The sequence below is a fragment of the Echinops telfairi genome, unplaced genomic scaffold (genome assembly GCF_000313985.2).
Source record: "Echinops telfairi isolate 266 unplaced genomic scaffold, ASM31398v2 ScPeMD7_1;HRSCAF=3_0, whole genome shotgun sequence".
Taxonomy (NCBI): Eukaryota; Metazoa; Chordata; class Mammalia; order Afrosoricida; family Tenrecidae; genus Echinops; species Echinops telfairi.
The window spans coordinates 73,029,712-73,045,297 of record NW_022103896.1 but is presented as its reverse complement, the minus strand read 5'-3'; the positions used below and the strand labels follow the sequence as shown (position 1 = coordinate 73,045,297).

The 15,586-nt window shown below is 39.3% G+C and overlaps 1 protein-coding gene and 1 pseudogene across 7 annotated transcripts in view; one reads left to right on the top strand and one right to left on the bottom strand.

Annotated features, from left to right (window-relative positions):
• The window catches only part of CSPP1 (centrosome and spindle pole associated protein 1), a 131,357-nt gene that overhangs the window by 56,976 nt on the left and 58,795 nt on the right, over positions 1–15,586 (top strand). For all 7 annotated transcript variants that reach the window (XM_030887566.2, XM_013007271.2, XM_045295822.1 and 4 more), the window contains 2 exons: positions 7,346–7,475; positions 9,480–9,627. In XM_030887566.2, coding sequence (XP_030743426.1) covers positions 7,346–7,475; positions 9,480–9,627 — 278 coding nt within the window. The remainder of the gene's footprint in view (positions 1–7,345; positions 7,476–9,479; positions 9,628–15,586) is intronic.
• Positions 11,120–11,550, bottom strand: LOC105979251 (annotated as a pseudogene).

Genomic DNA, 15,586 nt, shown 5'->3' with positions numbered 1-15,586 from the left:
GCTTGATTACCTTCAAGCCTTTAAGACCCCAGACGCTATACTTTTTGATAGCCGGGCATGTTTATTTTTTTTAAAAGAAACATTCACCTATAGAATCTTCATTATCTTTACATCGTTACCATTATTTGATGGTGTCCCATAGTGTGTTTAGTTCCCACATGTTTGGGGATTTTCGGGTTTTATTTCAGGTATATGTTTTGTCTCAGGAGATGGTCTATCCTGGCTTATGTTCATTGAATACATGACTGTGGTTTCTGTTGTTGTTGGGTGGAATGTTCTACAAGTGTTGAGTAGAATCTTGCTGGTTATTGTTAGTGGTGCATTCCCTTATATTTTTGCCAATTTTCTATCTAATTGTTTAGAGAAGCATATTAGAGCCTCTAACTATACTTGTCAATTTGTCCTCTTTTTTTCCCTTTTGTCTAGTTCTCCTTTGAAGTTTTACCAGTTTTGCTTCATATATTTGTAGTTTTTTTGGTTGGTTTATACACATTTAGGATTGTTTTGTCTTCTTGGTGATTTGACTTATTTATCACTGAACCCTGGTGGGTCAATAATTTGAAATCACTAGTCACTCCATGGGAGTAAGATTATCTTTCTGTAATCTTTCTGTAAGATGATCTGATACACAGCCTTAGACACTCACGGGGCAGTCCTTCCCTAATTGCTTTAGTATTAGTTGGAATAGACTTGGTGGCTTTGAGTTTAACATCTCTCTGATAATGTTCTTTGTTCTGTAGTTCATTGTATATGATCGCCATCCCAACTTTTCTTTACTTTTTGATTTTGCTCTCAACAGCCTGTCTTGTTATATTTGAAGTGAGCTTTTATCAATAGCATGTAATAGAGGTCATATTTTAACTCCTAATTTGATAATGTGCCAGAACTTAGATGTACCTTTTTGTATTTTGTTTTTGATCACCGTTTTATTTTTATTGTTTTTGGTGGGTGACAAACAATGTCGATTTGATTTATCTGTAGTGTTTGGGATCGCTGAGTGATGTAAATAGTTCGCGTGCTTGGCTGCTAGCCAAGAGATAGATGTTTGGTTTCAACCAGAGGTACCTGAACCCACATGTTGATATTAGTCCATAAATTCCTCTTTAGACTCAACGCAGCCATGCAACGACACCAAATGCAGGAAGATCACGCAGACCAGTGGGTGGAAAGTTTGGTGAATCCAGTGGTGGTAGAAGCATCTCAGTGCCGACGTGCGTCTCCATGTGGCTCCTCCAGCTCCAGGGCTCTGGCTCTATCAGTGTAGCTCCACGTGGCTTGTTAACAGGAATGTCTCGCAGGGAGTGAGTGTATCTGACCTCCAGTGGGCTATTTATTTCCATTGTGTCTCCAAATGAGGTTATCAAGTTGTGACCCGATTGACAAACTAAACTTCGCAAGTTGACAGACTAAGTAACTGCCACAAATCTACTTCCCGAAAAGCCAGCTATTAAAAACCCTATGGTGCACAATTCTGTACATCTATGCAGTCACCATGAGTCAAAATTGACTTGAATTTCCTTTAGCCATTTTATTAGTATCGGTATCCTGGCAACAAAGGCTCTTGGTTTCCCATTTTGTGTGAATACCTTGATTTCCTTATGTTCCTGTAGGATATTTTTGTTATTCTCGATCCAGAATTCTGAGTTGTCAAGGGCTTTCTTTTAGTACCTAAGAAATATTGTGCCAACTGGCACAAACATGACTTTGGTTTTATTGAGAAGCTCGCTGTCATTCTGATTTTTAAGCATGTAGGTAACATGCTCTTGCCTGGTTGTTTTCTGAGGCATTTTCTTTGTCTTTTAGAATCTGATTATGTTGTATCTTGGCACGGATTTCTTGTATTTGCCTTGTTTGGGGTTTCTTCACCATCATGAATCTGTAGGTTTGTGTCTCTTACCAAATTTGCTAAGTTTTCAGGCATTGTTTCTTTGAGTCCCTTTTCCATCTTATTTTCTTTTCTCCTTTTTGGGACTTTGATGAAATGAATGTTAAGTCTTCTTTTGTTAGACTCCCACAGGTCTCTGAGGTTTCTTCATTGTATATCAGTCTACTGTCAGCTGTTCATATCAGGTCATTTCTATTGCTCCGAGCTTTTTAGTTCTAAATTTTTTTTTTTTTTAGTTCTAAAATTTTCATTTGGTTCTTTAGGACTTTTTCCTGAGGCTGTTTTTTTTTCATTTGCTTTAAGTGCATTTATAATTGCCCTGTGTACGCTTCTTTTACCAAAATTGCTTTAGAGTCTTTGTCAGAGAATGGTAACATATGTGTCATATTAGTGTTGATATCAGTTGATTGTGGTTTTGGTTTTATTATTTCCTTCAGTTTGAGATTTTTCCAGCTCTTGGTATAACAAATGATTTGTGATTCAAATCTGGGTGTTTTTAATATGTCACGAGATTTGGATCTTACTTGTGTTTTAGCTGATTATTTTGTGACATTCTGGCAGGAGAAGTGAGGCACTGCCTCGTGCGTCATCCCTACTGCCTGGTAAGGCAGACACTAATTCCTTGCATGAGCTCATGGCTACACTCCTGCTCTCCCTCCATACCCACTCAGCCTCTCCATGCATGTGTTTGTAGAGACCTGTTCATGTGGGATTGTGCATATCAGAGTATTTAATTCGCACTCCTCTCATTGTCTCCTCCTGTCTCCTCCATTTTTTACCAGCCTCCCTTTATTGTATGTTGCTATCCCCTACACCCAAGTTAACACTTGTCTAGCCACAGCCGGTACTTGCCTTCCCTTCCAATAAAAAAATACTTCTTTTAATGTGTAATTTTTTTCTTGACGTTTCTCTACTGTGGTCTCTTACAGTATTTGTCCTTTTGTGATTGACTAATTTCACTTATTATTATGTTCTCCCTGTTGTGGGATGTTTTGCAGATCCATTGTTATCCTTTAACATTACATAGTGCTCTATTGTGTGCGTGTACCAAAGTTTATTTGTCCTTTCTTTCATTGGTGGGCATTTATATTATTTCTATCTTTTTGCCATTGGGATAATGGTGCAATGAAAATGGTGTTTATGTATCTATTTTGTGTCCCTGGTCTTTTATCTCTAAGATATGTACCTAGGAGTTGGCTTGCTGGATAAGAGGGTACTGTTTTCTGAGCTTTTGGAGGAGGTGCATTATGGTTTTCCATAGTGGTTGTACCGTTTTAAAAGTCCTACCTAAGCTCACTGCATCCGTCTCCATTTTGACTCATAGCGACTCAATAGGCCAGGCTAGAACTGCCCCTTTGGGTTTCCGAGACTGAAAACCTTTGCAGAAGCAGAAAGCTTCATCTTTTTCCAGCCGAGAAACTTAATCCACTATACCACCAGGGCTCTTTTAAAGTCCTCCAGGCAGCGTATATGAGTTCAAAGCACCCCACAACCATTTTTTTTTCCACACACACATGTTTTAAAAAGAAAAAAAAATTTTTAATCAGTACTATTTCTGCAGGGACATGACAGCATCTCATTGTTGTTTTGATTTCTGTCTCTTAAGGACTAAAGTTCTCAAGCATCTCTTCATGTGTTTGTTAGTCACCTGAATGTCCTTGTCAGTGAAGTGTTTTTGCTTTTTTAAAATTAAATACTTTTATTGGGGCCTCTTACAGCTCTTATTATAAATCCAACCATCCATCCATTGGTCAAGCACATTTATACATATGTTGCCATCATCATTCTCAAAGCATTTTCTTTCTACTTGAGCCCTTAATATCAGCTCCTCATTTTTCCCTCCCTCCCCCTTCCTCCCTCCATCGTGAACCATTGATAAATTATAGATTATTATTTTCATATCTTACATCACCCGCTGTCTCCCTTCACCCAATTTTCTGTTGTTCGTCCCTTTGGGAGGGGGTTATATATTGATCCTTGTGATCAATTCCCTCTTTCTCCCCTCACCTTCCCCTGCCCTCCTGGTATCTCTATTCTCATCATTGGTCCTGAGGGTTTTATCTGTCCTCGATTCCCTGTGTTGTGGGCTGTTATCTGTTGCAGTGTACATGTTCTGGTCTAGTCAGATTTGTAAGGTAGAATTGGGATCATGATAGTGGGAGGGAGGAAGCTTTAAAGAACTAGAGAAAAGTTGTATGTTTCATTGGTGCTATACCCTGAATGGCTTATCTCTTCCTTGTGACTCTTCTGTAAGGGGATGTCAAATTGTCTACAGTTAGGCTTTGGGTCTCCACTTTGCGCGCACGCACTCTCCCCCCCCTCCACCCCCACACACCCGTTCACATTGGTATGATTTTTGTTCTGGGTCTTTGATGCCCGATACCTGATCCCATCAACACCTCATGATCACACAGGCTACTGTGCTTCTTCCATGTGGGCTTTGTTGCTTCTCAGCTAGATGGTTTCTTGTTTATCATCAAGCCTTTAAGACCCCAGATGCTATATCTTTTGATCGCTGGGCACCATCAGCTTTCTTTACCACATTTGCTTATGCACCCATTTTGTCTTAAGCAATCATGTTGGGAAGGTGAGCATCACAGAATGCCGGATTATTAGAACAAAGTATTCTTGCATTGCGGGACTACTTGAGTTGAGGCCCAATATCCATCTGCTACCTTAATACTTAACATATAAATATAAGTACATAGATCTATTTCCCTATTGTTATGTATAAATATATTTATATATAAATAGATATAAATACATGCTGTATTTAGAGCTCTATAAATGCCCTTTGCCTCCTAGTTCTTTCCTGTATTTCCTTTTACTTTCCTCTTGTCCCACTGTCGTGTTCAGCCTTCATTCGGGTTTCAGTAATTCCTCGCTGTTATATTGCCCTTGATTAAGCCCTCCGAGGCATTCTATGCCCTTCTCTCCATCGATTTTTCAGTGAAGCGTTTGTTCATGCCCATTGTGTTGTTGATGTTTTCTGTGTGTTTTAGATTATATTTTGTCATTGTGAGGGGGCTTCAGTAAGTTTATGGAAAAACAATAAAAAGAATGAAATTTTCCCATGATCTTTTTGAAACCCCATTGCATGGCATACCAAAACCTTTCCCCATTTTATAAGTTCTCTTTTTTCATTTTAGGTAGTCTTTTGATAAGCATAAATACTGAATTTTTAGGTGGTCTAAGCTATCTGTTTTTTCTTCTGATTGTGCATTTTTGTGTTTGATAGTGACTTATGCCCCAAATAGGGTATTTGGTGATGTATGTAGTAGGTTACACATTGAGCACTAAACAAACGTCAAGTGGTTTGAACCCACAAGTCACTCTGTGGAACAAAAATGAACCTACCCTCTCCTGTCAACATGCAAAGTCCTGGAAACCCACATGGGCAGTTCTATGTCCTAGAGCAGGGGTCCTCAAACTTTTTAAACAGGGGGCCAGTTCACTGCCCCTCAGACCCAGTGGGACAGTGGAGGGCTGGACTGTAGTTTTAAAAAAACTATGAACAAATTCTTCTGCACACTGCACATATCTTATTTTGAAGTGAAAAAACAAACGGGGGAAAAAAACACCCGGCGGGCTGGATAAATGTCCTTGGTGGGCTGCATGTGGCCAGCGGGCCGTAGTTAGAGGACGCCTGTCCTAGAGGGTTGCTATGAGTCACAGACATTGAGTTTTGTTGTTGTTGTTGTTGTTTTTTAGCTTTACTTTTATGTTATCTTCCATGAACTTTATTGTTTTAGTGTTAACATTTAAATCTCATCCATTTTGAGTTAGTCTTTGTGTATTCTGTGATTTTATTTTTTTAATGGGTATGATTTGATTTTTCCAATTTTGCTGGCAGCTTTTGTCAGTGACAGCCTCTTTCCCACTGACTGGACTTGGACCCCTTTTCAGCTGCCCACAGATGGATAGATTTATTTCTGGGTTTTCCATTCGGTTCCACTGGTCTGTGTGTCTGTCATTGTATCACATGGGTTATTCTGATTACTGAGGCTATATAGTACATTTTGAGCTAGCAAATTGGGAGGCCTCTTACTTTGTTGTTAGCTTTCAGTATTGCTTTAGCCTTTTCTTTTGCATTAAGGAGTAGTATTGATCCTTGTCAAGCGTTCCTTTGTATGGCTCTTGAGATGATTGTTTGTGTTTTTGTCTTTTATTCTATTTCATGGCATATTACTTTGATTGATTTTAGATATTACACTAGGCTTGGATTCTTGAAATAAATCCCACAGTGTCACAAAATTTAATCCTTTTTATATTCTATTGTATTCAGTTTGTTAATTTTTTTATTGAGGATATTTGTGCCTATACTTACTAGTGGCGCCGGTTAGTAATGTCCTTTTCCGCCCCCCCACCCCTTTTTGATGTGTATATCTGATTTAGAGATAATACTAGCCTAGTAGAATGAGACATCTATCTTTATTTTTAATTTTGGGGGGAGTTTGTTAAAAATTGTTGTTCTTTAAATTTTGGCTAGACATCACTAGTGAAGTAAGCTGCACTGGTCATTTCTCTGTGGGAAGTTGTTTGACAACTAATTCAATTCCTAGCTATCTTTTAAATTTGTTCTTCCATTAGTTTTGGTTGTAGACCAAAACTTGTAGACATTTGTCCCTTTCATCCAGATTATCGCAATTTATTGCCATACAGTTGTTTCTAGTATTCCCTTATAGTCTTTTGAATTTTTGTGTAAGGTTCAACTTCATGTTCCTTCTGATTCCTAGTTTTAATAATTTGATCCTTCAGTTTTTCTTGGCTTAGGCATTGGTTGGTTAATCAAGCCTACTGATTTATCGGGAAAAAGGCAAACCTGTCTGCTCCCATGTAGTTTCCAGACTTAGAAACCCTGGATGGCGTTGCTATGAGTTGGAATCAGTTTGATGTCAGTGGGTGGGGATTAACTAAGTCATTAGTTATTATGATATTACTTGAGGGACATCTTGACTCACTCTCACTACTATCAAGTCAATTCCAATTCATAGTGACCTGACAGGACCGAGTAGACCTGCCCCTGTGGGTTTCTGGGACTGTAATTCTTTGCAGCAGTAGAAAAACCTCATCTTTCTCATGCAGAGTGATAGTTTCAAACTGCCGACCTTCTGGTTTGCAGCCCAACACATAACCACTATGCCATCAGGAATCCGGAGGGACTTATAGTATGTTATTCTGTATGTTCATAAATTTACATAAGTTGTGCACTGCTTCACGAGTTATCACAAAATATTCACCCAAGTGTAAATTGCTACCTACATGAAAGATTGGCTCCGTGGACTCTCAGTGAAGAGACAAGAGGTTTATCTTAGGGATGGCCCACTTTGACTTATGGGGAAATGGGCCTCCTATTTTAAAACCTGCTTATATATCATATTATTTCAAAGGAATATTTTATTTTATTTTTTGGGCTGAGTCATAAATGGATTCAAACTATTAATTGTGTATTTGATGTAGGAATATAGGTGGACAGAGTGAACTGAAGACTACAACTGATCGGGCAGTAAATGCAGGATTGTTTTTTGAAGATAAACAAAAGCCTTCAAAACAGTCACTTCAGTCTTATCAGGAAGCTTTGCAGCAGCAGGTATCCATTCATCCATCCATTCATTCATCCAATGTTCAATGCCTTATATTGAATAGCAAGCAGTTCCATAGAACTCAGAATGTGGCAGGGGAGACAGGGAGATAGAAATTATTTACACCCACACAAAAGGAAAGAAATTATAATTCAGTATGATACATTTTAAAGTGGATAGACTGGAATGTTGTTGGTAGCATAGAAAAGAGAGAACTTTGCTTGGGCATTTGGGAGATGGCTTCATGTAGTAGTAGATAATTGAGGTGGGTGTTGTTGCTCAGTGGATAGGTTTGGAATTCCTAATATTTTTGGGCAGTGTCATTGACCTGCTTATAAAGGAGTGGTGGGAGATGGGACACGAGCATTAGATTGATGTATATTGTGGAGAACCAGTAAGGTGTTTTCACCTTTATCTTATAGGTAGTGGACAACATGACATTTAAAATTCCAAAGTAAAATAGTTGTAGTTGATGTGAGCAGATTTTCATTTTAGGAAGATACTTGGTTGAGGAGTGAACAGTTGGGAAAGGGATGTGGCAGGGAAACCATCTGATAATTTATTGAGGTAGTCTAGGCAGGAGATGAGACCCCCAAGCCAGAGAGGGAAGGTGGGAGGACATCCAAAAGATAATTTTGAAGTTTCATCGACAGGACTTGAATATAGGGAATAAGAAAAAATAACCAGGGAATTTGAAGATGATTTCCCGTGTTACAATGTGGGAGAATAATGAGAATATGAACTATGATAGGCAATTCAGGAACCAGGACATGGTAATGGGTTATTGTACTATAGTTTGTAATGTTTGAAGAGAGATTGCTCTAGAGTAATTATTAAATGTATGGAGCTAATAGAAATATCACTTTATCTCTGAGGACACCCCATGATCCTTGGTAGATAGATGTTTAATTCCTTAGAATTTATTTATTCTAACACTTTTTTTGTTCAAGATTTACATGGCCAACCATTTGAAAGAGGAATTTTTCAAAATCATGGAATCACCAACATTATACTGTGTTGAAAATTCCACAAAAAATTCAGATTATATCTGTCAATCTTTGAAAGAGTATATTAAAAATACCACCAACAAAACGAGATTTTCCAACTCCAGAAGGCTACATGACTTCTCTGGCCTTGTTAGAGAGTATGGTTGCTTACGTTGTCTTTGCATATGGTTATATTTTTAAATGTGACTTTCCAAAATGTAGATACTTGTTGTTTTTTTTACCTTCCCACATGTCTCTGGACATACAAGCCTTGTGCTTATATGTGATGATGGTAGGGTTGTATTTGTATTTTTCATAAAGTAGCCCAGCATGCTCCAAAAAGCTTTGAACCTTGAGCTGCTTTGAATTCTGGGAATGAATGGAGGGTTGCCCAGGGTAGAATGTCCCTGATTGGTGCGAATAATGCACCTAAAGGGTGGAGGCTCAAGTCCATCAAGAGCACAGGTGCCTTGGACAAAAAAACCTGATTATTTACTTTGAAAAACCCATCCTTTCATAATCCTGTAGAACACAGTTCTACTTTGACATACATGGGATTATAATGAGTTGGAATCTACTGTCCAGTTTATTTAAAAAAATAGATCTGTTGTGTTGGGAATAGAGTTTGTGGCTGGACAGTATCCATGACAGTTATGTGAAAAAGGAAAGTAGGAAGATTTTTGTGTTCCCTATGACACCGTTGAAGTTTAGGGAAGGAAACCTCAGGATTCCCTAAATAATGGTTCAGGGAGGAGGTAGGAGTGAGAAGTAAAATAGTAGGTCTAGTTCAAAGTGGTATCATTGATTGGAAAGGTCTCCCCCTACATAATATGTTTTAGCCACTGAAGTGTTTTAAATTCACTATTTACCTTTATTTGTGTTGTTTAAATTATCTACTGAAATATGCTGGGGGGAAAAGCATCTCATGTCTTTCTAACAAAAATAAAATCTGATATCACTGATACTCAGAATCTTGGATCAGAATACTTATCAGCACTTATAATCAACGTTTCTTGTGTTTCCAAGATTCTAGAAAGAGAACTAAGAAGGAAGAAAGAACGGGAAGAAAAAGAACAATATGAAGCTAAATTGGAAGCTGAAATGAGAAGTTACAACCCTTGGGGGAAAGGTGGAGGTGGTGCGCCTCTCAGGGATGCAAAAGGGAATTTGATAAGTACGTTGTTTTCATTGAGTTATTGTTATTGTTTTTAATAAACTCAAAAAGAGTGAAAAGTAGAAAAACTTGGGACCCATAGCCTGTAAATCAGTTTCTAAGTATGTAGCTTGATGGAAAATACATATTTTGATAATGAATATAGCAGTTTAGGAAAATTTCCTGTTTATATACTATTTGTATATTTTTATTTAAAAATTTTGTATCCTCTGATGATGATAACCCAACTGTAGAGAAAAAAATTGTGCTACTTGGCAAGCTTTTGGCTATACCAGCAGTCGGAAGACTTTCTCTGTTTCCTAATGTACTGACTTCTTGTTTTTAATTGATAAGAGATGTTATAAGTGGTCTGGAATAGTCCTTCAGATGTGCTTAAGCTGATATTCTTGTCCAGTGGGAGGACTCTACAAAATCTGAAAAGGCCTTACATTAGGAACTTTCCAGCAGTTTGCAGGATTATGTTGATTTTCCTTTCAACTCTATATAATCAATACTTTTTTACCTATTTATTGCTAACTCAGGCCTATATATATTTGGCGGGGAGTGCAAGCCCACTAATTACAGGTAAAGACATATGTCACAGGAAGGGGTTGCACTATCGGTTATACAGCAATGAGAGGGGGACGATCTAGGGATATACACGCAATAGGAAGAGGGATTGGGGCTATATATGTGACAAGAAGGGTGGATCCTAGATTCAGGATGGCAGCCTACTTTTGATGTCACTGAGCCGGTTTGATCTGTTCTCCATAGGAACCATTATCAGTAGGGTGATATGAAATAGTCAGGGATAGTTTAGATTTCTTTTTTTTTTCCTGCAAACAAGTTTTATTTAAATAAGTTTAAATACATCACATAACATGAAAACTGAAGGTGGGGGGGGACCAGTTGTTACTTCACATGGCATTGGGCAGCTGTAGCTAGGAAGTTGCAAGCACTACAGCTAGCTACATACGTTTGAAATTTGTTCCCTTGTCAAAAGTTTAACGCTGATCCAAGATTGGCCTCACATTCTGGCGATCTTTGGACACCCCTTAGCTAGGATATGTCTGGTCAAAAAGAACCAAGACCTTGGTGGCAAAGCCAGAAGCCTTTCACCTTACCAGAGGGAAGGGGCTGATCTCCTAAGGCCCACCCCCTTGTCTGGTTGGCGGCAACACCGTGAGATCTCTCTCTTGCTACCAAAGTGTCCCGCTAGTGGCACAGCTGCTTTACCCCTTCCTCCCCACTGGGGGCTGTCCAGGTGGTGGATGCCATTTTCTTAGGGCAGGGGAGTTTCTGGTCAGACATAGCCTTCTGAGAACTCAGGGCTCTGAGCTCGGCTGAAACATGATGCTATTGTTTTGTTTCAGACTGGGCACTGCCAGGCGCCTACTGCTCGACCTCTGTTTCAATGAGGGACTTCAAGACTAGACAGCATGGCTCTTTTCAGTTTATTGCATGAAGGAGTTACACTAGTCCAAGTTAAATGTGGACCCCCAAATGATTGCATCATACAAGCTGTGAGGTTTTAAACTTGTGACAAGGGACAGAGGGAATTTTACTACTCATTGCAAGGAAATCCTCACTTAAGCTTCCATGAGCCACAAGCACTTAAACCCATGAACCTTCAGCTGGTCATCCTTAGCCAGTCCACTGTCTGCTGGCCTGTGTTCCTGCGCTGGTCACCCAGTAGCTGAATCACTGCTCCATTTCTGGATGCTCAATCACAGTACCATTGCAGGCAAGTTTCTTCTTACACGCCGTCACTGGTTTCTTTTTGTCATCATCAGCCATCCCTTGGACAGTGGTAAGGGTCTTCTTGCCGTTGCACTGTTGAATTCTTAGATGGATATAATCCTCTGTCCCCGCAGGCAGCAGGTCATCATCCTTACTGGCATCAGCAAAGGGGTCGAAAGAGTGGAGGTTCTGGATAGCAGACATACAATACGATTCCTTTTCCTCGGTGGAAACGGCCTGGGGAAGGTGGCGGCTGGAGAAGGCGGGCAGGGGGGACTGAGCGTCTGGGAGCGAGGGGGCTCGAGGGGGAGGCTGCTGAGTCCTGGGCGGCGGCTCAGTGACTGGGACGGATAGTTTAGATTTCTTTGTGGCCAGAAGGATTTTTTCAGTTGCACCATGAACTATCTAGAAGCATGCTTTTAAAATTTCCAAATATTGGGGGATTGTTCAAATGTGTATTTTTTCTTCATTATAGCTTATGTTCCATTTTATTTAGATACATTTTTATGATTTCAATCTTTTTAAGTTGATGGGATTTATTTTATGGACTACGCAGTAGAATTTTACTCATCCTAGAAACTGTGATTGCTATAAGTTTATGTATTTTAAATTTCATTAAAATTGAAATAGATATTGCTAATAGTTGAAAATATGGCCTACCTTACTGAATTGACTCATAAAATAGTTTGTACATTGATTATGGGTTGCTGAACAATCCCGGGCCTTAGAAGATCCTTGGAGTTGCTTGCCTGTTAATATTATCCTCAGCAGGTTTCAGTGATGCTTCCAGAGCTTACATTCAATAAATCAGCAATCTGCTGCCCAAACCCAGCCATTGAACACCCTATGGATCACTGTGGTCTGACCCTCAACTCTAGGGGTGATGTGGGACTGGCCAGTGTTTCCTTCCATTGTACATTAAGTTGCCATGAGTTGAGTACCTACTCAACTGCAGCAAATAGAAACACAGTATTTAATACAACTTACCTATTTTTAAAAAATCTTTTTTGAAGGCAGCAATATCTTTATTATGAGAACAGCAGTACACTAATCCAGAATACTTTGTGACTTTAGAAGTTGATATTTAAATTAAAATTTTCAAGTTTCATAGCATTTTATGAAAGTGAAAGAACACTGTTACTTTGTCTTATGGCCTCATCCAATTGACAAGACTTTTATGTGGACATCTCCTGCTGGTAACAAATCAAATTAGGATTCAATTGTGGGATAATATGGCACACTAAATAAGTAATTCTTTCAATGATACTAGTGACTATTATCAACCCAAGGAAAAAAATTCACATTTATGGAACTTTGAATATGATTTCCAAGATTTCAGAGAACTTCTGAGACCATCTATGAGGGGGTACTCGATAAAACAAACAAACAAAAAAATTGGAAAAATTTTTCAAAGCTGTGTATTTAAATTGCTTTACAAAACAACCTTGTCACCGTCAAAGTACTCTCCGTTACATTTAATACATTTGTCAAATCTGCTATTCCATTCTTGGAATCATTTTTCAAACTCATCTGTTTGGATGGCTGACAGAACCTCCCTCATTTTTTCTTCACCTCTTCAAATCACTGTCCTTTCATGTCCCTCTTCATTTGCAGAAACAGAAAGAAGTCGCATGGAGCGAGGTCAGGTGAGTAAGGTACGTGGGACCAGAGAAGTATGCTGGTTTTTGTGTAAAACTGGCATACCTAGATGGCTGCGTGAGCAGGTGCATTGTCGTGGTGGCAAAACCATTCCTCCATCTGCCACAGATCAGGCCTTTTTTGTCGCACAGTGTTATGCAATCTTTTCAGAACCTCAAAAAGAAAGCTTGATGAACAGTCTGACCTGCTGGAATGAACTCCAAATGCACTATTATCCTCACATCAAAAATACAAATGAGTATTGTCTGGATCTTTGATTTCCCTTGACAAGCTTTTTTTGGGCCAGGTGAAGATGGCATCTTCCACTGACTGGATTGGTGTTTGTTTCTGGGGGTGGTAAAAATAGCACCATGTCTTGTCACCAGTAATGACCTTGGGAAAAATGCCAGGGTTGCTTCAGAGTTGTTCTTTCAAAGGTGGACATTCCCACTCAACAACGCTCTTTTTCCTGGTCTGTCAGAACTGGAGGCACACAGTTTGCAGTGACCTTTCTCATTCCCAAATCTTCTGTTAAAATTTGCTGAACTGAGCTCCGGAATAGTCCAGATAACTCCCCTTATCCCCAGTGGTCTGTCGTCGGTCTTTGAGCACAAGTGCCCGGACTTTGTCAACATTTTCATCCATTCGGAAAGTTGATGGATGTCCAGAGCAAGCTTCGTCATCAATCAACATTTCACCTTTTTGAAATGAGAAAACCACTCATACACTTGAGTTTTTCCCATAGCACTGTCCTTGTAAGCTGTGTTCAAATTATGACAGTTTGTGCAGCATTTTCCCCCGAGCAGGAAACAAAATTTCACAGCTACATGCTGTTCTCTTAAATCAACCATCACAAAAAACAAGGTTTGAGCGAAACTGCTTTTACAATGAAGAAAGTCACTGTGACCAGAGAAAAGCTTCCCGGGCGATGCCACTGGATGCACGAACTCAGCGTGAGTTGCTGGATGCTTGCCTAGCGGGAAAATTCATACTACAAACGTTCTGCCCAGTGGAGGCTATTTCCAGTTTGGCGGGGGCACCCCTTTTATGACTTAGACTCAATTAGACTACAGATTGAAATTTATACTATCGATACCCTTTGCCATCATTGTTTATATTGACTTCCCTCTTCATCTGTTGCCTTCCCTTCATCCAAGTTAAATATGTGTGTAACCTCTGTAATCTCACCTTCCTACCCGTTTCTCACCTGGTAACCATCAAATAATGCTGCTTTTTATGTGAAAGCCATTTTAAAAGTAATTTGTCATTTTCTTATTGACTTATTTCCCTGTTCATAATGTCCTCCCTGCTCAGCCATGTTCTAAGGTGTTTTGTAGAATCAGTTGTTATTTAATGTTGCCTAGTGTTCTGTTGATGAGTATTTAAAGTAGTTTCTATCTCTCTGTTATTGTGAACAGTGCTGCAATGACTATGGGTGTGCATATACCCATTCATGCCATGGCTCCTGCTTCTTGAGGGTATTGATTTAGTAATGGGGCTGCTGGACCCTATGGTCCTTGTATTTCCAACTTTCAAGCATGTGTCCTACTGCTTCTACAGTGATTGTAATGTTTTATAGCTGTTTAGGACGGTTCCGGTTGATCCACACCCGACGAGCACTTTTTGTTTTTTTTCAAACTTTTCTATTAATGTCGGGGTGAGACGATAGCTCATTATTGTTTTTTATTTTTAGCTCTCCAATGGTTAATCATGAGCATTTCTTCACATGCCTGTTGGTCACCTGAATGTCTTCATTCAAGAAATGTCTTAGCCTGTTCATACCCTCTGCCCATTTTTTAATTGGATTGCTTGTTTTCCTCTTGTTTAGGTGTTAGAATTTTCTGTAACTCTTTGAGATTAATCCCTCTCCTATATGTCATTGCCAACGTTTGTTTTCCCAGGATGAGGGATTTCTTTTTACTCTGGGTGAAATCTCATGGGGCACATCTGAGTCTACTTTTGGGGAGGCCCAGTCATTTAGTTTGTCTTCTGCCATTTGTGTGCGCCTTCAGTTATATGTGATAGTGCACTTTTGTATCAGGGCTCTTAGTTTGTCTGCTTTTCCATTGATGAACTTTATATTTTCAGGTTTTACGTTTAGGTTTCCATCTTAAGTTAGTTTTTGTATATAGTGCAAGATAGGAGTTTTGTTTCATTTCTTAGCAAATGGATATCCAGTTTTTTGAGCACCATTTGTTAGGAGACTGTCTCTTCCCCTATTGGATGGGTTTTGGTTCTTGTTAAAGTTAAACTCTATAGGTAGATGATTCTACTTCTCTGTTCTCAGTCTTGTTCCTTTGGTCTGTGTGTCTGTTGCACTAGTCCCAGGCTGTTTGACTACAAGTGTGAGGCCTTCGGCTTTGTTCTTGGAGACCAGTGCTTTGCTTACTAAGGATCTCTTTCCTTCCCAAAGTTGATGATTCAGCCATTTTCTTTTTTCTTTTTTAAATCGTTTTATTAGGGGCTCATACAACTCTTTATCACAATCCATACATACATCAATTGTGTAAAGGGCATTTGTACATTCATTGCCCTCATCATTCTCAAAACATTTCCTCTCCACTTAAGCCCCTGGCATTAGGTCCTCATTTTCCCCCACCCT